At 49.2% G+C, this 19,543-nt stretch overlaps 9 protein-coding genes across 9 annotated transcripts; 1 reads left to right on the top strand and 8 right to left on the bottom strand.

Annotated features, from left to right (window-relative positions):
• Positions 1–2,383: 2,383 nt before the first annotated feature.
• N7458_008495 (glycoside hydrolase family 16 protein) lies at positions 2,384–3,334 on the bottom strand (the record flags this gene model as incomplete). Its single annotated transcript, XM_056911877.1, has 1 exon — positions 2,384–3,334. One exon carries the CDS (start codon positions 3,332–3,334, stop codon positions 2,384–2,386), a length of 951 nt encoding a protein of 316 aa, XP_056764703.1.
• Positions 3,335–3,819: 485 nt separating this feature from the next.
• On the top strand, positions 3,820–4,521 carry N7458_008494 (class I SAM-dependent methyltransferase; the record flags this gene model as incomplete). Its single annotated transcript, XM_056911876.1, has 1 exon — positions 3,820–4,521. The coding sequence occupies one exon, from the start codon at positions 3,820–3,822 to the stop codon at positions 4,519–4,521; it is 702 nt and encodes a 233-aa protein (XP_056764702.1).
• A 224-nt stretch (positions 4,522–4,745) lies between these two features.
• On the bottom strand, positions 4,746–5,416 carry N7458_008493 (uncharacterized protein; the record flags this gene model as incomplete). The annotated part of the gene is given in 2 exon segments (XM_056911875.1): positions 4,746–5,271; positions 5,289–5,416. 2 exon segments carry the CDS (start codon positions 5,414–5,416, stop codon positions 4,746–4,748), a joined length of 654 nt encoding a protein of 217 aa, XP_056764701.1.
• Positions 5,417–5,962: 546 nt separating this feature from the next.
• N7458_008492 (uncharacterized protein) lies at positions 5,963–6,200 on the bottom strand (the record flags this gene model as incomplete). The annotated part of the gene is made up of 2 exons (XM_056911874.1): positions 5,963–6,015; positions 6,065–6,200. 2 exons carry the CDS (start codon positions 6,198–6,200, stop codon positions 5,963–5,965), a joined length of 189 nt encoding a protein of 62 aa, XP_056764700.1.
• A 628-nt stretch (positions 6,201–6,828) lies between these two features.
• N7458_008491 (uncharacterized protein) lies at positions 6,829–7,766 on the bottom strand (the record flags this gene model as incomplete). The annotated part of the gene is made up of 2 exons (XM_056911873.1): positions 6,829–7,461; positions 7,527–7,766. 2 exons carry the CDS (start codon positions 7,764–7,766, stop codon positions 6,829–6,831), a joined length of 873 nt encoding a protein of 290 aa, XP_056764699.1.
• A 926-nt stretch (positions 7,767–8,692) lies between these two features.
• N7458_008490 (uncharacterized protein) lies at positions 8,693–9,118 on the bottom strand (the record flags this gene model as incomplete). Its single annotated transcript, XM_056911872.1, has 1 exon — positions 8,693–9,118. One exon carries the CDS (start codon positions 9,116–9,118, stop codon positions 8,693–8,695), a length of 426 nt encoding a protein of 141 aa, XP_056764698.1.
• An 873-nt stretch (positions 9,119–9,991) lies between these two features.
• N7458_008489 (putative GTPase NOG1) lies at positions 9,992–12,290 on the bottom strand (the record flags this gene model as incomplete). The annotated part of the gene is made up of 5 exons (XM_056911871.1): positions 9,992–10,033; positions 10,107–11,797; positions 11,854–11,955; positions 12,090–12,198; positions 12,270–12,290. 5 exons carry the CDS (start codon positions 12,288–12,290, stop codon positions 9,992–9,994), a joined length of 1,965 nt encoding a protein of 654 aa, XP_056764697.1.
• A 669-nt stretch (positions 12,291–12,959) lies between these two features.
• N7458_008488 (polyamine acetyltransferase) lies at positions 12,960–13,910 on the bottom strand (the record flags this gene model as incomplete). Its single annotated transcript, XM_056911870.1, has 2 exons — positions 12,960–12,992; positions 13,059–13,910. The coding sequence occupies 2 exons, from the start codon at positions 13,908–13,910 to the stop codon at positions 12,960–12,962; spliced, it is 885 nt and encodes a 294-aa protein (XP_056764696.1).
• Positions 13,911–15,833: 1,923 nt separating this feature from the next.
• Positions 15,834–17,757, bottom strand: N7458_008487 (DUTPase; the record flags this gene model as incomplete). Its single annotated transcript, XM_056911869.1, has 7 exons — positions 15,834–15,878; positions 15,934–16,123; positions 16,177–16,269; positions 16,507–16,539; positions 16,603–16,896; positions 16,962–17,260; positions 17,332–17,757. The coding sequence occupies 7 exons, from the start codon at positions 17,755–17,757 to the stop codon at positions 15,834–15,836; spliced, it is 1,380 nt and encodes a 459-aa protein (XP_056764695.1).
• Between the last annotated feature and the right edge of the window lie 1,786 nt (positions 17,758–19,543).

Here is a 19,543-nt window from a genome sequence, read left to right as displayed (position 1 = left end):
GAGTCCCACGTTACCGGAATGGGGCGGAGGAAATTTCACAGACTCCATTATTTCATCTCCATGGGCAGGGCATTCTCCGTACTGTTTGGAGGGTTCCTTGGGGTGGAGAAAAAGGGTGGAGAAGAGGCATCCGAAGCTCTCGAGTGTCCAGGGCGCGAGGCTAAAATGGGAGTATCCACGTGAGACGAAGAAGGGTCAGGATGGGCGATTATTCAGAGTTCAAGGTTTGATTAGATGTCCACTATAGTTTGTTCATGAGATAGCTCAAGCATAAAGAGTACACCGAGGAGCAAGCAGTTCATGGATTATACTTTACTTCCTAGTGATGGCAGCAAATTGCCATGGCACGTTGAAGCAATGCAGAATCTGTACGTATTCCGTATTGCTGTTTACGGAGTACATTTCCAACGCATAAATTGTCTCAGGGAAACATGCCAGTAATCAGTCAAGCAGGAGACAGAATCAATGGAATGTGTCCAGCATTCTGGCAGTATAGCCGAGCTTCCTCGCCACCTTCTAGAAAACTGCGCGATTCAGTAAGAACTGGGTCTGGCCCAGCGAATGAGAACCGCGTGCCTGGAAGAGAACGGACGGACTCCGTGGGTACGTTGGGATCGGCTATAGTCGATGACGGAAAAAGAAATCACCTCTGGCCCTGTTGAGCTGACAAAGTATGGTACGATGGGCAACTAAACCGAGCGACGGCGCGTCATGGATGAATAAGAATAAGCCATAGTTTCTATAGTGCCACTCTAGCAAGGTTCCAATAGTACTGTGCCTCATACGTTTAGCTCTGTGGTTGCCTTTTACTTGCTGACTTCTCTGTGATAAGTCCTTGCAGTAGATATTGATGAACGCGGGAAAGAGTTTTATCTCATTGACTAAGGATCGAATTCTAGCGTTTTGCCCTCTCCTGAAAGAAATTCCAAGGTTGCTACTGAAACGCAGTGGTTTCGGTAGATAACAATTATTGCATCAGAAAAAAAAAATCTGTTTACTTCGCGCCCAGTGGGGCAGCGTGGATTCTGCACTGGAAAAGGCTGGCGCCCGAACCGGTCTCAACCTCGATGACGATCGCCGAGCAACAAAAGCTTGGCTCATAGACGTAGGGCCCTGCAAGGAGTCCTTGTCATCTAGTAGTTTTCCAAGTCAATATACCATAGTGCCAACATTTTCTAAATCTCATGGGAATGAGCCCCGTTTATATACCGTCTTTGGGGCTGGTCCTGAATGGCGTGTGCAGTACTGATAAGTGGAAGGTGAACTGAATGCATGCTCCGGTCGGACACATTGCTCAGCTCGAAAGTGGATCGACCCACTGTCGGTGAGCCATCAAGCCCTCGGGCATCTCCCGTGCAGGGATTTGCGATCGGTTGAACCTTTAACGGGGTCCACTCCTGGCCCAAATCGGCACACCGAGTCCTGCGTGCTGCCATCCCGACGCCGAGCCGACTCGGGATCTTATGCACGATGCCGGGTGGCCGATGGGAGACAGCCTCTACACAACGCAGTTCCTAATTATTCGAGATAATTCCTTTTCTCAATAGAGAGCTTTATTCTTTGATTATAATCCATTTTTCCATTCTCAATTCCAAGACTAAATGCCTGAACCCGACCATGTCAAGTTTTCACACTCGGCATGCCGAACACGGGACCTCTCGGGCAAGTGGACCAGCAGGCAAGAAAATCCTCGACGGAACCAGACTCTCAATTTTCACACGCCCCACTCCAACCAAGCCCCTTCCGTGATCTGCGGTGAACTCGGCAGGGAAACCTCTGACGCCGACCGACCAGAGCTCCATCAGACCACTGCCCAAAATAACCCAGAATACACCAAGGAAAATCACAAAAAGGGGCACATGGTGGGCCTAGCTCTAACGCTCCTTCCTAAACCATGGTGTGCTCCTTGCACGGCATCTCACTGCATCCAATCATGATGAATAGCCCTCTTATCTTGGTGCTGCAGATACTAGGTTTTTTCTGGACTGCGGTGACCAGGTGTTTGGCTGAGGTGATGGAGGTCAATGGCTCTAGGCCTCTTGGTCTTCTCGGCCGGGTTGGATATTACGGAGTAGAATGAAAGTGGTTATAGAAGAATTCGAAATTGGATTCCATGTTTTAGGCAGTGAAACTCTCCCAGCCCCTAAAGCTAAGGCTATGATGAAGCTCACTAGGCTCAATTTAGCTAGGCCGTAGATCACCCTGTAGGGAAAGACATTGATTGGGTTTTACGACACTTTGTCCGTCTCGTCGTAGCATGGAAATATGTCACATACTGCATCCGCGCCCAATGAACTCACTCTCTGAGCTAAGGGATTGGAGATAGTCATCAGATCTCAGCGTTCGATCTGGAACGCCTTGCAATGAAATCTCCTTCCTTTCGTTACATGGTATTGCCGTCTTTAGAATAGCTCCAAGCCCTCTCAAACTCATTCCAACCCCCAGGCGGTGCGTCCCACATGGCCAATTCACGAACCACTGTCTCGTAGCATCCATCATTGGGCATATTGCCCTGACAGACATTTCCTCCAACGGCGATGTTGATGAGGATTCTGAACTCACTCATCTTCCTCGTGCCAGGCGGCTTCTCGGCTCTCATGATGGGCCTGCCATCAATCAGCCAGACCAAGCGCCCCCTGCCCGTTGTTTCGTCCTCATCCCAGATAAAATCGTACCTCACTCCCACCGGCGAGTTAATGTTGGGGATGGGGGTTTCAAGAACGCGATGCTTGTCCCAGTCCTGACCGTTGAAGTGACCCCAATGCAAACAGGTGTGGTTGACAGCATCGCCGTTCCATGCTTCCATGATGTCGACTTCACCATCCTCGGGCCACTTGAAGGGGTCTTTAGGTAGCAGCCAAAAGGCAGGCCAGATACCTCGTGCCACTGGCGCCGTAATTCTGGCCGATAGACAGCCCCGTGGTCGACTGAGGGTCTGATGACTCGAAAGCCTGGCGCTGGTAAATTTCTGCGCCGGGTCGGGATGCCCGTGGCTGATCAGGGCGCGCAGGATCACCGCATCGCCCTGGGGTGAATGGAATGAGTTTTGCGGGCTGTCGATATAATTCTGCGACTCATTGTTGCCCCATCCATGTTGACCCTGTTCGTGGTAGAAGTTGGTGGACACTGGTACTTGGGGATGGAGATTGGGCCGCCAGTAGATCTGGGGTTGCGTGGGCTGCTCCTGATAAGCTGGAGGCTTAGTGGAGGCTGGAACAGGTGGCGGGGGAGGCCTGTTGTACGATAGTCCCGGTGGGGGGGCAGGATGGCTGAATTCCTCCCAGGCCTTGTCTGCCTTATCGATAATGCCCTGAAGAGCCTGTCTGAATGGCATGTTGAGAACGACCTCAGTACAGATGTTAGTTGCACAAGTAGCAAGGAAGTGAAAAGAGATGGAAAAGCTAAGATGACGTCATATTGTGGATATCTAGGCATCGTATTTCAGATAGTACCAGTCATTAGCTATATGGAGTATGTGCTACTCAACGCTAACATTGAAGCTATCGCTTAACTTGAATCTAAAATCTGAAAACCCTTCTTCTCTTTCGATCACTGAGCCCCGGCAGTAGTGATAATAATGTAGTGGTTACTTTTCTCGGCCTGCTAAAATTTTGTGCCTCAGGCAACAATCATATGCAAACTCTACAAACCTCTATTGAAAACTTTGGCATCACAAAGAGATTGAACTCCTAATGGTGTGGCCTATATATGGCCAATCTAATGTGCTCAAGCCTAGCGCCACATCATTGCAAATCTTCATCTCGGCACAATCAATATAATTAACACCACGTGCCTCTCTGCTCGCACTATCTCCCAAGTATGGCAGAACCATGCCATGACCATCCTCCTGCAACAGACCTCTCTAGAGCAGAGCGCTTCAAAGCTACGCACCTCGCCGCACGCCATGGCAACTACCACCAATATTACGCCAAGTTCCGGGCTCCTACTGTCCCGGACGAACGCCTCTCCATTCTTCCATCAGAGGTCCTCCGCAATGCGCGTGTCATAGATCTCGGCTGCAATGCGGGCAAACTGACCCATGAGGCGATAGTGCACTGCGGTGCGGCCGCCGCAGTCGGCGTCGATATCGACCCATGGCTGGTCGAGCAGGCGAAGGCGGCGTACCCGGACGGGCCGTGCACATTTGAGCACTTTGACTTTGTGGATACGTCCGCGTACAAGGGTACCGCGCTGGGCAAGTTCGACGTTGTTCTACTGCTCTCTGTGACCAAGTGGATTCACCTGAACAACGGGGACGCCGGGATGTTGACGCTATTTGCGCATATACGAAGTATACTGAATGAGGAGGGTTATCTCGTTGTTGAGCCGCAGCCTATGAGCAATTATGCGAGGGCTTCGAAGAAGAATAAAGAATTGAGAGAGACGTATAAGACTATCCAGATTAAACCACCGTTTGATGATGAGTTGAAAGCGCAGGGATTTGAGAGGATACTTAAATTTGAGAGGGACGAGGAAGGGTTTGCTAGGCCTGTACATGTTTGGAGAAAAAAAGTATCATAATATGATCAATGGAGATAGCTTCAAATGAATCGGACGAAATGACTTTCATCCGGATGATGTAGAGTTTTTGGCTAGTTCCATCTTGGTATTAGGGGCGAACAAAAGCTAGCCTGGTAGTGCTGGACATATGAACGGGCCATTTAAGTGAAGTAGAGCACGGCATGTAAGAGAAGTTCCTGGGCATCTTTGTTTTCAATTCTTCTACCAACATAGCTCGTGGTGCTTTATACTTGGATGCTTTTGGCGAGACTCGCATGATCCATTCGATTATTTAGTTCGATCAATTGTTGGAGTCGATGATCATCTTTGAAGCGTTCCAATGCTTCTGCTTTCCACATCTCCAAATGGAAGTCACTAGTGATGCCCATAGCTCTTAGAAGCCCGGCGAAGAGCCCAAGAAATCCTTCCCAATCTTGAAGGTCGTACCCGCAACAAAATCGAAATCTATGGATGAGCCACCCATTTCTGACAATAGTTCCGAGATCCGGATGCCTTTTTGCTTCAAAACACTTTGCAAAAAAATTTTCATCTTCACTGATGGAGTTCTTACCCTCGTAAAAGTCCGCAACGGAGAGCAGGACAATCGGCGAATTGAACGCTCCTGACTTGGAGTCTGTATGCGACCACTCCCAGTCGATGATTCCGGTGATATTAAATTCATCGTCGACAAGTATTTGGTCCCCCTTCTCGTCCGCATGCTTCAAGTAGGACTTGCCATCGTCAGATAACTGTGTGAGTAAGCCTGCGGGACTTTGTCCAAGAGAAACCGATGAATCAAAAACGCATCGACTGGCCGGTCAATGTAAGACTCCTGTCGGACGATTAAATCCAAAATCAATTCGATTTGTGTGGTAAAATACTCTTCAGTAGAGAGGAAAGGCCTAAGCGCTTTCATCTAGTGACCGTCAAAGTCTGTCAAGGACTCTCGGGCAAATAGACCAATATCATAGGACCCAAGATGATGTATAGAACCCGTCTCATCAAAAGGATAAGCCTTTAACTCAATATAGATGTTTGCAAGCTGACTTACCACCTTTTTTCTTTGCTCAGGAGTGGCAAGAGACCAGTGCAAGGACCTTCCAGGCAGCTTCTCCATCAGGATATACCCAACGCCCACAGGGTTTGTTTCACAAAAATCAAAGTCGAAAACCTTCGGAACGGGGACTTGAGTTTTACTAAGAAACTGGAGGGTCACAACCTCGCTGTGCAGAATATAATCTCGTAGCTCTGCTGGTGGTGAAGTAGCGTTGGACCTTCGAATACGCGCTAGCTAACTGATTCCATCATCGAATGATATCTCAATATGATAATTCATCCCCCCAATAACTGTGCTTCGTGTTGATCTATCATATCTAAGGTTCTACGGGACAGAACAAGGAAGGCCTCCCCTCAGAGCTGAGGCTCGAGAAGTAAGCGCAGAAATGTTCATTACATCTAGAAGTTAAACGATCTCATCCTGTTCCCCTTTCCTAGCGGCCGGGTCATATCTAGCCTCTTCCTGTCCACATAAAGTAGCATGGCCCACGATGCTGTGATGTTTGACTTGCCTCCCATTGGGGACAGGTGTGGTAATTTGGTCCCAGATGGTTTGCACAAAGATGACGATTGCATAGAACACATTCCCCAGAGATACGAACAGAGGCTTTGTTGCAATTTTGAATATCACATAGCCATATCATTATGGCTAATCTGCCTATCTTCGAAGACAGCAGGAACCGAGTAGGCGGCTGGTACTAGTATATATGCGTTCAACCCCTATGGCATGTATTACGTGAACTTTTGTTTGGTCTGTTGAGGAGAAAGTTGAGTATGAAGCACACCGCAAATTTGACACGTGACGCCTGCGCAGACTTGAATCCATCGTATGCCAGCCAGATGGAGTTTATATCCTCTGATCTGCCCTCTCCATGCTTTAAATATTGAAGTTTGATGAGGTGATTGGTACAGGATACGATCGTTGCTGTCTGGCCGATTCTATCCACCTCTACCCACTGCCCCATATCGTTGGTTCCAAGCTGCATTATTTGAAAGAATGGCGTGTTCACATTGCTGGAAAGGCATTGACCTGGTTTATTCACAACTACTTTTCTATCCTGAATAAATGAGTTGCCTCGATGTCTGGACGAACCTCATAATGGCTATCTAGAAAATGCTGGGGATGCAAATATGGAGACTAGACAATTGCGACAGAGACACGTCAGACACTTGAGACTGGAGAAAACAAGATCATTTATGCAAATTTATTTTGAGTGTTTTTATATATCGAAATATGATACAAGTGTCACCGGCTCAAATCCACGATCCTATCTACGAATGCCCAGGCGACATAGCCGCCCACCGCGACTGCCGCCTCGTAGGATGCCCGGGCCAACCAGGATGGCCATCTGGCGGATCACTACAGTAGATGAGACTATGATTATCAAAGCGGAACCGCTTGGACGCAAGAATATCAATAATGAAAATGACCGGAAACAGACACTCGAGTGTATACGCGAACCGATCAATCTCGCCCGCGACGGTGGTCGCGCTCTGCGCGGTCGTCCTTAGCGAGGACGTGACAGCGCGCAGGATACCGATGCAGCATAGACTGGCGAGCCGGATCTCGGTGGACTGCAGCAGGTGTCGGAAGAGATCGTGGGTTGGCGAGCTCCAGGGGGACGTGACGTATGCGTCGCGGAGAAGGCGGATCAGGAATGCGGCGCTGGTGGTTTCGACTAGAGCGATGGCGGTAAAGTAGCCGACGTGTAGGTAGTCGACGCGTTGTTGGGAGGGTTCATTTGTAGCGATCTGGACGGCGCGGGTGGCGGCGATGGCTATGCGGATGGCCACGATGCAGGTCATCAGCGACCAGAAGGTGAAGCGGAAGATGAGGAGGGCGCGGTCCTTGAGGGTGTGGACGAGGATTTGGTAGCTGTAGAACGAGAGGCCGGCTTCTTGGATCTATTAGCTAGGTGGTTAGCAAGTAGCCTCGCGAGTAAGCGTGGGTGTTTCCTGTGGGAACCGACCAGCCAGAATATATCGGCAAAGACGCTCGCAACGGCTTGCTGCCGGATTGGGTAGTCGGCATAAAAGGCGTAGTAGCAGAGGCCATTGGCGATGGCGCAGGCGATGGAGACAATGATTGGCACGAGGTGCAGGGGAGACACGCGAGTGATGAGGATGGCCCAGACCCCGATGACGGTCAGAAACAAGCCAATGGTGCTTAGAATCGACCAGCTTAGCTCGAAATATGCGGGGACGCCCATTTCGGTCGTGAAGGGCGGCGCATCGTGCAACGGTACGGTATGACGGAGAGGAGGAGGAGGAGGAGGAGAAAGTGCAGGGTGAAAGGAATAAGTAGAAGGATGAGATGAATTCGGACAGTTTGGGAGGGAAAAGAGCCGGAATGGGCTAGATTGCTAGAACTCTGATCAGCGATCTTGGTTCGAAGGATCCAGACAGGGGACGGTTACTCAGAACGGCCCCAGCGTTGAGCCTGTCGAGCCAATGGAGGCCAGTCGAGGTCGAGGAGGACTCGAGGAGGACTCGAGGAGGAGTTCGAACCAAACTTAACATGAGGAGTGAGTCATCTGATTGGATGTCCCGCAGAGCGAATCTGGGGTGAGAACCCCACCGCGTGAGACTTGTCAGTCAGCCCCACCAATAGGAGAAACTCTGTCCAAGCCTTTCCAGCGGTCACAGATCCTCCGAGAGTCCGAGAGTGGTCTATCCTGGTCCCATGTTTCAGTCTCTCGGCTTCTGGGGTTGCTGAATCGAGATATACTGTACACTGTACGGAGTAGCATTGGCCTTAGTGATGATCAATTGGAATGTCCGTCCATTTTCTTGTTGACAACGCCTCTGCACCACCCGAAAGTACCTCATTCTGTTCCTTTCAGTCGCCTTCCGTATGCATGGACCCCTGAACACCCCTGTCTTTAAAACCCTCAAAACGGAATTTCTCTAGTCTGCAAACATGTCTGGATTCAAGTAGGGGACAAAATCGACAAAGCGTAAGCAATAGGCCCCAAAATCTCCTATTCCAAGGATATGCTTCACAGCTATCCAAACTCTACATCGGATTCTACACGCACTTCTTTCCCAAAAAGCCACCCCCACGGAAACAAACTCTCGGAAAAAGCCAAGGACATCCGAAACCCCCAATCCGATCGATCAGTTCACTACATTAATATTAATCTCTTAAATCCCCCGGCCCCTCATCGCCCCATCTCTCACTAACCTGGCCAATCCACCGTCGATACAACCCCCTCTGCACCAACCCCACCCGCTCAAGCCGCATAAGCACATAAACAACCCAATACTGACAATTCTGCGGCGGAACCTTACACGCCTCCCGACTAACCACCACACCCAGTTCCACGGGGATCAAGCCCAGGAAAATCTTCTCAGCAAAGGCCCAGCTGTTGAAGCGCTTGTTTGGCTCGATGAGCATTTCGTAGGCGCCTTCGTGGCCAGTTTCGTTGACCGAGTGGTACCAGATGCAGTGGGTGTCGTTGGGGTGGGCGAGGAGGAGGATCCAGTGGATTGGGTCGGAGGGGTGAGTTTGTTTGCATATTGCTAGGTGGATTTCGTAGTGGGTGCGGTCGATAGGTGGCATTGTGAAGGGGTTGGGGGTTGTGGTACAGACCTACAGACCTTGATAGTTATGTTTTGGGTAGAGTTGGGGGATTGGGCTTTTTCGATTGGGACTGGGATGGCGCTGTGATTGTGATGGGGATCTTTGCTGGAGAGGAACTTGCCTCTGCTTTATAGGCATTTGGCTAGCGAAGTTGTTTCTGATTTCTAAATTTGGTCGGAATGGATCAAATATGGATTCGAACAAGGAAACAAGACTGAGTTTCGGTGCCTTTGTATGGGGACTATCTGTTTGGACAATTCAGAGACACTCTTCCCTTTGTTCCAGCCCTCAATGATCGGGTTGAACAATGTCTTTCTGATGGCCAAAAAGCTCAAAGAATAACGACAATAACAACATGAATGACAAGGCGGGAAGCAAAGACCGACTACGCTGATTGTACCTCTTGAAAGAAGAACAATGCTCCACTCTCACCTTCCTAAGCTCTTTGCCCTACGCAGACAGGACAGCCTATCAAAGCCAAACAACTCTACCAAAAAAATATCATCTGTATTGGTATATGCAACATTCATCATGTCAAGTCCAAAACTTTTGGTCCTAATGACTGGGGAAATAGATCGATGAACAAAAATAAACAAATCTAAATCCCAGCAAATCGTATAAGCTGTGAAAACCCTTCATCTGATCCACGCCCCAATTCACGCGCACGTGGACACCGAGTAGTGTATGGAATGTGTGGAGACCCCTTTCCGTGTCAAATGAACGAAACAGGGAAACAAAGACGAAAAGAAAAGAGAATAATAGAAGAGGAGAAACAACGCCAAACACCATTGTGCACCCGGTATGGAGAAATTGAACCTGGAACCAAGTTGACGATGATTACGCGGGGAGGCCTTAACGACGCTGGTTCTTGCCAATACCACGCTTTCCAGCGACCTGTATCAAATGAGTTAGCAAAATGACCCGAAGGATTATAAGATCGGATCAGATCCAGGATGAGTGTACATACCAAGTGCTTAACCAAGGAGACGGTGGTGTGACGATCGGCTTCACCCTGTCGGGCCATGCGGTTCATCTTCTTCTGACCCAGCTTCTGCAGACGGTCAGCCTTCGAGCGAGCGGTCTCGTCAACGACACCATCGTTACGACGGTCAGTTGCGGCCTGGCTGCGGGCACGGCTCTTGGCACGGGCAAGGGCCTTGTGAGGATCGTCCAAGTCCATGGCATCATCATCACCGGGCTCGCTGCGCGTAAGCGGGCGACCACGGGCTTGGCTCTGAGAGCGGGCGCGGGAGCCAGCGGCATCGACATCATAGCCAGCGGCGTCGAGGCCATGCTCCATCTCGGAGAGCTTCTTGGACTTGGCGGAGCGGGGGATTTGAGCGCGGTTCTTGAGCGACTTGCGCATCTTGGCCTCGTTGCGCATGAGCGTGCGCTTCTCGCGGATCAGGTCTGCCTTCATGCGGATATCGGCGTCCTCGGCATCCTCGACGCTCTCGTCCGAATCGTAGTAACCCTCGGCCTCCAGCTTCTCCTCCTCCTCTTCCAGAGCAGCCAGCTTGGTCTCGATATCCGGGTCCACAAAGTCGTAGATGTTCTTGCCGTTCCACACCTCGGGGATCTTGTCGTGGTTCCAGTCGGAGTCGGCCAGGGTGTAATCGCGCTGCATATCGAAGTTGTAGACACCAGCACCACCATTCTCCTCCTCCAAGTCACGCTCGAGCTTCCGGCGGTTGGGGTCGTTCTTGTTGTACTTCTGGAGGTTCTTGACAGCCTCGGGGATGAAGGTCTCGCGCTGGACACCACCCATGGGCTGAGCAACGTGAATACGGGCGAGGACATCGCCCAGGCGGCCACCGGGGGTACCGGCAGTGTTGGAGCCAGACTTCAGCTTCTGAGACACACGCTCGGCGAGCAGCTTGTCACAAGCAGCGTTCTTGACGGCAGTCACACCCTCAGTGGTGGTGCAAGAAACCTGGAGCATCTCAACATCACCAGACTTGAGAATGTCTTGAATCTCAGCCTGCTGTTCGGGGTCCAGATCCTCGGGGCGGCGAACATCAATCTTGTTCACAACGATGTAGACGATCTTGTTGGCAAAGAGGGGCTTAATGCTGTGGAACAGCTTGATCTGATCGGTAACAGAGTAACCACACTGCTCCGAGAGATCCATGAAGTACAGAATAGCAGAGCGCAAGTGAGCAACGGCAGTGATCGACTGCATTTCAATAGTGTTCATCTCCTCCAGAGGGTGGTCGAGAATACCGGGGGTATCAATAGCCTGGAAACGCAGGTACTTATAGTCGAAGTGGCCGACGAACAGCGACTTGGTGGTGAAGGCGTAGGGCTGAACATCGACATCGGCGCGGGTAATGCTGCGCAGGAAGCTGGACTTGCCGACATTGGGGTAACCGCAGATCAGAAGAGTACGGGTGTTGGGATCAATCGAAGGGAGACGACCCAAGTGCTGGCGGACCTGCTCCAAGTAGACCAGGGGATCCTTCAGGCGACGGCAAATAGTGGCCATGCGACCGAGCGCAGCGCGCTTGAGCTGCTTGCACTGGAAAAGAGATTGCGCATACTTGATCAGACGGACGTAGTCGCGAGAGACGGTTTCAATCAGGTGCTTGGCGGTCGAGACCTGACCGAGGGCAATGCGGAAGTGGTCGGCATCGTAGAGGGTGTTCATCAAATCCTTGTCTGATCGAATGTTAGGCCCCACGTCGAGAGGCGATCGAGTCGCAGGAAAAACTTACGGAACGGATGAATATCCTGCAGGCGGGGGAATCCATCGAGGATGGCCTGGAACTTTTCACAGAAGGTCTCCTGGGTGTACTTGACCTTACGGGTGTAGAAACCTGCCGCGGGAAGAAAAACCGGATCAGCGATACTGTCTTTATCGATAACCCCGATCACACTTTTTTTGGCCTTTCGCCCACTCCCTCGCAAAAACCGATCGGATCGACTGAGAATGAATAAATAGGAATCATACCTCTGATACGGCTGATCTTGAAACCAGCACGGATCTGGGTGGGCAGCTGTCTCTGAGTGCGACTCAGGACAATGTCCAGGAATTCCTGGCTGGTAGGCACAGGCGCAATCTAGCGGTGAAACTGATCAGTTGGGAAATTCTCGACTCGGGGCACCGAGTCGTAGTAATCAAGATACGCACATCCTTCCACGTCGTCTTCATGATGGGCCACAGGAGTCAAAACTAGCAAGTGTATTGACTCTGAAGTGGGAGGTTGTTGGGGGGTCCAACTGAGTTTCTCCACGAAAAAATTGTTTGTCGGACATTTTTCTGCCGGGCGGCCAGCAAATGCGGGGACCAGGATTGGATGCGGTAACCGAGCCACTTTTTTTTCTTTTGGTCCCTGATAAGTCAAGGCCAACGTACAGTAGAACTTACAGTACGAGGATGGGATTAAGTATAATGCAGGACGTTGAAAGAGATTATTGTCATATTCAAGGATATTCATCAGTCTAATCTTTTTTTGGTATTATATTATATGGTAGAAATCAAAAGAGACGAGGCATGCTCATGTACATCGCATTTTCAACTATGATACATAAGCGCCCTGGGCGAAAACCTAGGTTTGAAAGAGTCCAAGCCTCTTTTCATTGAGAATAATCCGTCAGACTGGCCATCCCCGATCCCAGAAGACAAAACAAACTCCAGTTTCGTTCAAACCCAAAGACCAAAACCGATGACCGGACGTAGCATGCGTAACGAGGACATGAGACAGAGGAAAGAAAACGTAGATATGAGGAACGAACAACAATCAAGAAGAAAAGCAGACCGGCAAAAAGGCCACACACGGTCCACGCCGAAAGATGCAAAAAAAAAACAAAGACCAGGAAACTAGCTCGTCTCCTCATTACCAAGCTCCAAGACCTGCAGTGTGCCGTGTTAGTTACGATGTATGAATGCCAAATCGGACAAAAGGAATCATCAACATACCAAATTAACCCAACCACCTCCGCCAAATTGGCACTTGCTTGGGCCGCGGGACTCGAATCCGAACGACTCGTAGAAAGGAACCAAGTGTTCATGAGCGATAATCGCAATCCGATCTGCGATCTGGGCCTCCCGGATACGGTGGATATACGACTTTAGCAGGGTGCTGCCGACCTGCTTACCCTGGTGCTCCGGAAGCACAGCCAGGGAGTGAATAGCAATAGTGCCGCCACCCTCTTCATGGCCAACAGCCTGGTTGTCCTCGAACGCCCACCGCTCGGCTTGCCAGTCTTCGGGCAGGCGCATAGCTCGGTCCGTCACCAAGGGTTCGGATGTCCGGGTGGCGATGATGTGTCCGACAAGAGTCGCGCGGGGTTTGGGCTTGCTTTCATCGATGACGGGCAACGTAAATAGACCCAAGCTCAACTCCGGGCAGCGAGTGAGGCGGTAGATGAACTTGTCACGCGAACAGCGCTCCGCCTCCGGGAAGGCATTCTCCACCTGGACACAGTCCTCCACGTTGGATACGGAGAGCAGTTGGACAAACGGATGCAACTCGTCAAGCTTGGTGCGGTGGTGAGTTGGGGGCCGGCGGAACCAGTAAGGGTAGTCGTTGGCATCTTCCTGGTCGACTGCGACGTAATCCTCGTCCACTTCGTCCTCGTCCTCAAGATCGTCGAGAGGAAACCCGCCATTCGTCATTGCGATACCGGCGCGATTCATAATCCGGGCCAGGTCGCTGTTGCCAGGGTTGCCAATGGACTGGAGGTCATCGTTGGCATTGGACAACGGCTTCAGACCAGAGGTATCGGAGCCGGCCATCGACTCCGACGGTTGATCGTTGAGATCCGACATGATACCGTTGGGTGAACGGGGAGTTTGACCGCGACAACGATCGGAAATAGTAGTCGCGAGTTCAGGAAATTGCTCGTGTGTGTGATGAAAGGCAGTTGCACAGTCACCTCTTTATTTGATTTTTTTTTTTTTGGCAAGGGGACCCGGCTAGGTGGCGTCGATGGAGACTGGAGGAAGGGGATGCAATCTAGACCAGTGGGGATTAGTTGATATGCACGTAAACTGCAGATGAAAATGCAGTAGTACAAGGTGGAAAGATCGGACGAGAATGAACCCTGGTAAGAAGGATCTTTTTTGCCTGGTGTTCCCTTCGTCTGCGCGATTGGACTGGGGGAGGTTCTGGCAAGGCGATAAGAATTTGCGACACGGGCAATGTGCGGGTACGCAAGGAGGGGTAGTGGCCGGTGGCCGGCGCTCCGGACGGGGCTGGGGAATGAAAGCAAGGAGATGAGATGCGGCGAGCTGGATTGATCTCAACTTACCAGAGAGGGGATTCCGTCTGAAAGCACGGTGTGGTGATCGTAGTTGTGGGAAAGGGAAAAAAAAAGAAGAGTGAAAAATAGGGTAGAGCGAGTGGCGGGGGAGCTGAGAATGGCGAGCGACTCTGGCAATACCACACCCGCCCGAGTTCTTCCTATCTTTCTCTGCGTACCCCCCAAGTACCCCCAATGTAACTCCTCCACCCCCCAATAAAACTCAAGTGCAGAAAGCACACCCGTCACCGCTTGCCTCCGAGCGCAGAAGCGGGGCATTTCTTTCGATCCGATCCAGCGAGTCGGTGTCGATCTCTTAGCCTTCTAGAAAGTCCAGCCTCCCTTATTCAGGTGGCCTGCAGCTGCACTCCAGGGATCTGTTGTCCCACATAACCTGCCACACACAGTCCGCGTCAATCTTGGCTCATTGAACCTGCACCTAGGATCACGCCTTGACTAAGATATGCTCGAATAATGATAGTAGATTCGAAGTACTACTTAAACTCACTCCTGTCGCAAGTGACTTTGTTACGCTCAGCATTTACTTCAAATTGCTGTGCCAAGCTTCGCTCATTATATGGTAACCTCGTGTAGGTAATATACGGGTATCGGTACCTCGCCCGCCGTGCCAGTACAATGCCGTATAACACTGCTATGGCTTAACATGGAACGAGGTAGGTTTTAGCATTCTTGTAGTGGTTTGTGGATGCGTACAGTATTCTTTACACTATATTTGCCTGGTTTGGTGAGACTCAAAGACCAGAAATGACATGCTCTTTACCTCTAACGAAGAAGTGGATATAGTATCTGTACTCACTATACAGCGCCAAGAAACAGAGCATCCTCTGTCATAGAGCTACCCTAAAGCAAACAATCAAAACTACAGAGGGTTTTCGATGATCGATAAACCTTAGTCCTAAGTACAAGTGAAAGACATGGACGAAAAGGAAGAAACAAACAGGTCTATGGCATATTCTAGACGACACCCGTAAGATGTATCCATGTTCAATATTAGGTATTGTTTTCATAGTCTTGCGAAGGAAATAAAGTACGTGAAGATGCTATGCTTTCACAATAATAGTTCAAGCTACTATATACCGGCGCACCGGATATTCCATGCCACCTCTTTCACAATCTTAATTATATTTACACTTCTATAATGTAGGCTGAATTTCAAAATCAAGCAAACACATCTTCTCGTCGTTGATATATTGTGACCTAAAAAATTGCATTTAGTATGATGCCCCCAGTAGCGTGGCTCGGTCGGCCAGGAATTACGTTATGGCTCATATAGACACTTCATATTTATCGGTTTTTTTTTGGATAGAAAGGGAGAAATGGAGGACCCTCGAGGGTGGTCAGATTGTGAAGCTAAGAGGTACGTTCTATCGAGATATTGGAGGATCTAAATGACACGATCCTGTGGCTAGGAGCATATGACGAACGCTTCTCAGGGCTGGCAAGGCCAATTGGGACCACGGTTGTTGTAAGAAGACTAGAAACGGTGTTAGCCAGTCCATCATACTAGTGGAAAAACTTCGTTGTCTCACATCTTTCGTATCCAGCATCGAATACATAGTGTCAGAAGTGCAAGTAGGGATATTAAAGAACCCTGGGGTTCTGACCCCATCTCGTAAGGGCCATGGATCGGTATTGATTTGTCCATCCTGAATGATATTTGCGGTATTGGGCATCTGGTACCCTGGTTGATTGCCGTTAGCGATGAAGCCGTTATAGGCGCTAGGAGAGCATATGTTAGTAATTTTCAGTATATCTAAGCTATTCCAACTTACCTAACAGCAATATCGTCAATAGTCAACCCTCCCCACGTCCCACTATCACCAGTGAGAGTATCTGTATCGCCTCCTGGTAGGTAATCTGGGACACTGCAGAGAGGTCAGTTGCCTATAAAATACAGGGGTAAAGGAAAATAACGGTGAGCCATACAATATGATTCTTTCTCCCCCCGGTAAGTCCTTGACTCCTAGAACTCGGCGTAAGCAGGAAGGATCATGGTAAGAACACAGGAGAATAAAAAGGGAAAATTACCAAGTACATAAATCGTGACACCGGGGATTGCACACGATCGGGCTTTAGGAACATAGATATAATTCCAACCGTACTTAGCGTCGTCATCGCATGTTTGGTTCGTAATACTATAATATATCTTTAGGTCAGTTATATTTCTTAGGGACAACGCTAGGACGCGAAATTCATACACCACAGTAGGGTAAAGCTCTGCGGTTAATTTCCAAGCCCTTTGAACCAACAAGCCATAGAGAGCATGTTCGAAGTCAAGTTTAAGCTCTCGATTGTCGATTATTGAGAGACTCGAACTAACCCACACGCCATCAGACAACAAATCCTGAGCGCTAATGACTGGTGATGCATTGTGGAAGGCACCATTCTCCATAAGATCCTTTGCCATGTCCGAGTAGATTTCTTGCAAGGTATTGGTGACTGTCGACAAGGCTGTTCCAAGCTGTTCTTCATTAATTTCCTGTTGCTGAGCGCTGCAATTTGATGGACGTAAATATTAGCCTTCCGAATATGTCTACTCCATAGGGTGGATTCTTACGCTGGTAAAAGATCCTTTTGTATCGTGAGAGTTCCACTAAGGATACCGACCATGGAAGCTGTACCTTTGTCTATCGCCTTGCCTAGCATGTCAGGTTTGGCTTCAGTTTTAACAAAGCCCGCTGCGAATCCAACTTCAGCATTAAACATAGAGAGGAGGATACTGAAAATATCAAAAAGCTCCTTTGTCATAGTCGTATCGTCCTTCACTGGAGGAGCAAACGTTGATGTAAAAGTCCCCAGCTGTGGGGTTATATCGGCCTCTGCATTCTGAAGGGCTGTATTGACATTGTTCCATAGCTAGTGTAGTCCGTCAGTCAGGGAATCCAGTATACATCAATCACAGGGAACGTAAAGCGGTGATCACACACGTTATGAAAATTGGATAAAGAATTGAGGATCAGCCATCCAGCCGAGCTGGTTACACTCTCACACTGCGAAACACCCGCAGTACACGGACTATCGATCAATTGACAATCGTAGTCCTCGGGACCATTGAAGTAATGAGATACCGCTCGGGAGAACGTCAGAGAGCTTTGGTTGTTGTAGTACGATACCGCCTTTGCTAAGGCCAGATCTGCTCCCGCCTGTTGCCAACGGGTCGCGGGATCAACAGTAGGGTCGCCCACCTTAGAACAGGGAATGGCGGTGGCAGTCGACTGCGGAACTGCGAGGACACTGGGAATGGCTTTCACCGATGTGTGAACTGGCTTCGGCGCTTTGATGGAACGCTGAGGAGCGCCTTCCACCGAGAGGAAGGCGAAAAACAAGGTTATCACGATGCACGTTATATGCATGATTGCCGTGCAAGTTAAACCAAATAGCAGTGACTGATATTGGTAAACCTGAGGGTAGAAACGATGGTATAAGGAAGTTTCTGCCCTTCTTGTCGATTCTTTCAAAGTTGTACTCGGCGCCCATCCACCCTCTTATACTACAGCCTCTGAGGAAAAGAGGCAATTGAATAACCTTTACGGCCGAAGCAAGTACCATAAGAATATTAGAAGTAGGGGCTATGGTTTTCGAAACAGAGGCACAGAGTAGATGATCATGAAAGACTTTACTCTCACGCCAGTTTAGCTGCGTTTGGCGTAAGCATCCTAGAAGCCCTTAGTATATCTCTTTACGGTTTATACTGAAAAGTTCTAGATTTACAGCCGTTCTGATTCGCTATTGCTTTCGGCCGTAGAATGTATTGACGTGAATTGTGCTGTCAATGCGACCGGAGGGTTTTGTTCCCTCCATTCAAAGATCTGGATCCTAGCACGTGTATCTTGCCGCTTGCTAGTCTTAATCTTCCTTCCCGATGTCTTAGTTTAGCGTTTATAGTTAAAATAGAACTAGATCAACTAATGTTGTAACAGCTATTTCTAAAGTAGATTATATTATCTTAGAGAAAATAATCATTTTTGAAAATATTATAGAGGGTGAAATACGTACAGCAGCCGATAGATGTAATAGAATAATAAGCTACTTTTGACTGGCAGAAAATTAAAGCTAAGGCAAACAACGACTTCGATAGATTTCTTTCCCCCTTAACGACCCACCTACTAACTAGGGCGATGCTAGAGCGACTACATAGTTCGATGAAGACGAGTCCAATCTGCTTTTGCATGTGGATATGTTCGATCCTTCCTCTGAACTTTCTGAGCTATCCATAAGCTTACGACGAGCCTCTGACTTGGCCTTTGCCGCTACTGCCTGGCGGGGGGCCGTCTTGTCGTTCTCGTTACGGAAGAGCAACGATGTATTTAGGACTTGCCTTGATCCGTCTCTCTCGATAACTCTCGCAATTTTTGTTCGGGTGACCGTAAAAAGGCATATTTGGTCATCAATCCGATCACGTAGTTCACTCTCACTTCTCTTAACCCTTAAAAAAAGCAGTAAGATTCGGCTGCTTATCCGATCTTGACACGGACTAGGTGAACTAGCTGTATCTACTACTTAGTCGCATGATTATAGCATATCTAGTCTCCCCTTTATGTACAGTGATGTTTCATAAGTCTCCGACCACCAGTTGATGACATAATATTCTGCCAGTCAAAATATTTGTCTATTGCTTCCATTACAAGGTAGTATTTCATTTTTCGAGTTAGTAGATGGATTTTGATTATGATTCTATAAGAAAGAAAAGTAGGAAAAGATCTCGTATCACTTTCTTGGTGTTTTATATGCAGGCAAAGTTCTCGCTGAGGGCGGAAGACTAGGTGGTAGTTAGAGCGGAGGTGGTCGAAGGCTTATTAAACACCATTATACATTAAGATTAGTAGATGTAGTCGAACCATACACGCTATAAGCAGAACTGCTATAGGGTACCGGATAAAGCACTATATCTGTGAAGGGCTGTAGCTGAATTGATTCAAGTGTTCTAGGCCAACACGCGGTTTACAACAATCTTGGAGAGGAGGGAACTCGCTACGGTTTCCCTAGGAAAACAGTAGTGTTCCCTTTCTGCTAAGGACGGTGGCCTTCCGGCCTACCAACACGCCTGAGGCCATGGCATATGATTTCCTACCGGGCTCTGTCCCGTTACAGTGGAAGTCTAGAAGACACCTTAAGGGTAAACTTCCGTGCGTAGCTATT

The sequence above is a fragment of the Penicillium daleae genome, assembly GCF_028827525.1.
Source record: "Penicillium daleae strain IBT 16125 chromosome Unknown utg000007l_segment0_segment0, whole genome shotgun sequence".
Taxonomy (NCBI): domain Eukaryota; kingdom Fungi; phylum Ascomycota; class Eurotiomycetes; order Eurotiales; family Aspergillaceae; genus Penicillium; species Penicillium daleae.
The sequence above is the reverse complement of the archived record's forward strand: the minus strand, read 5'-3'. Positions and strand labels throughout refer to the sequence as shown.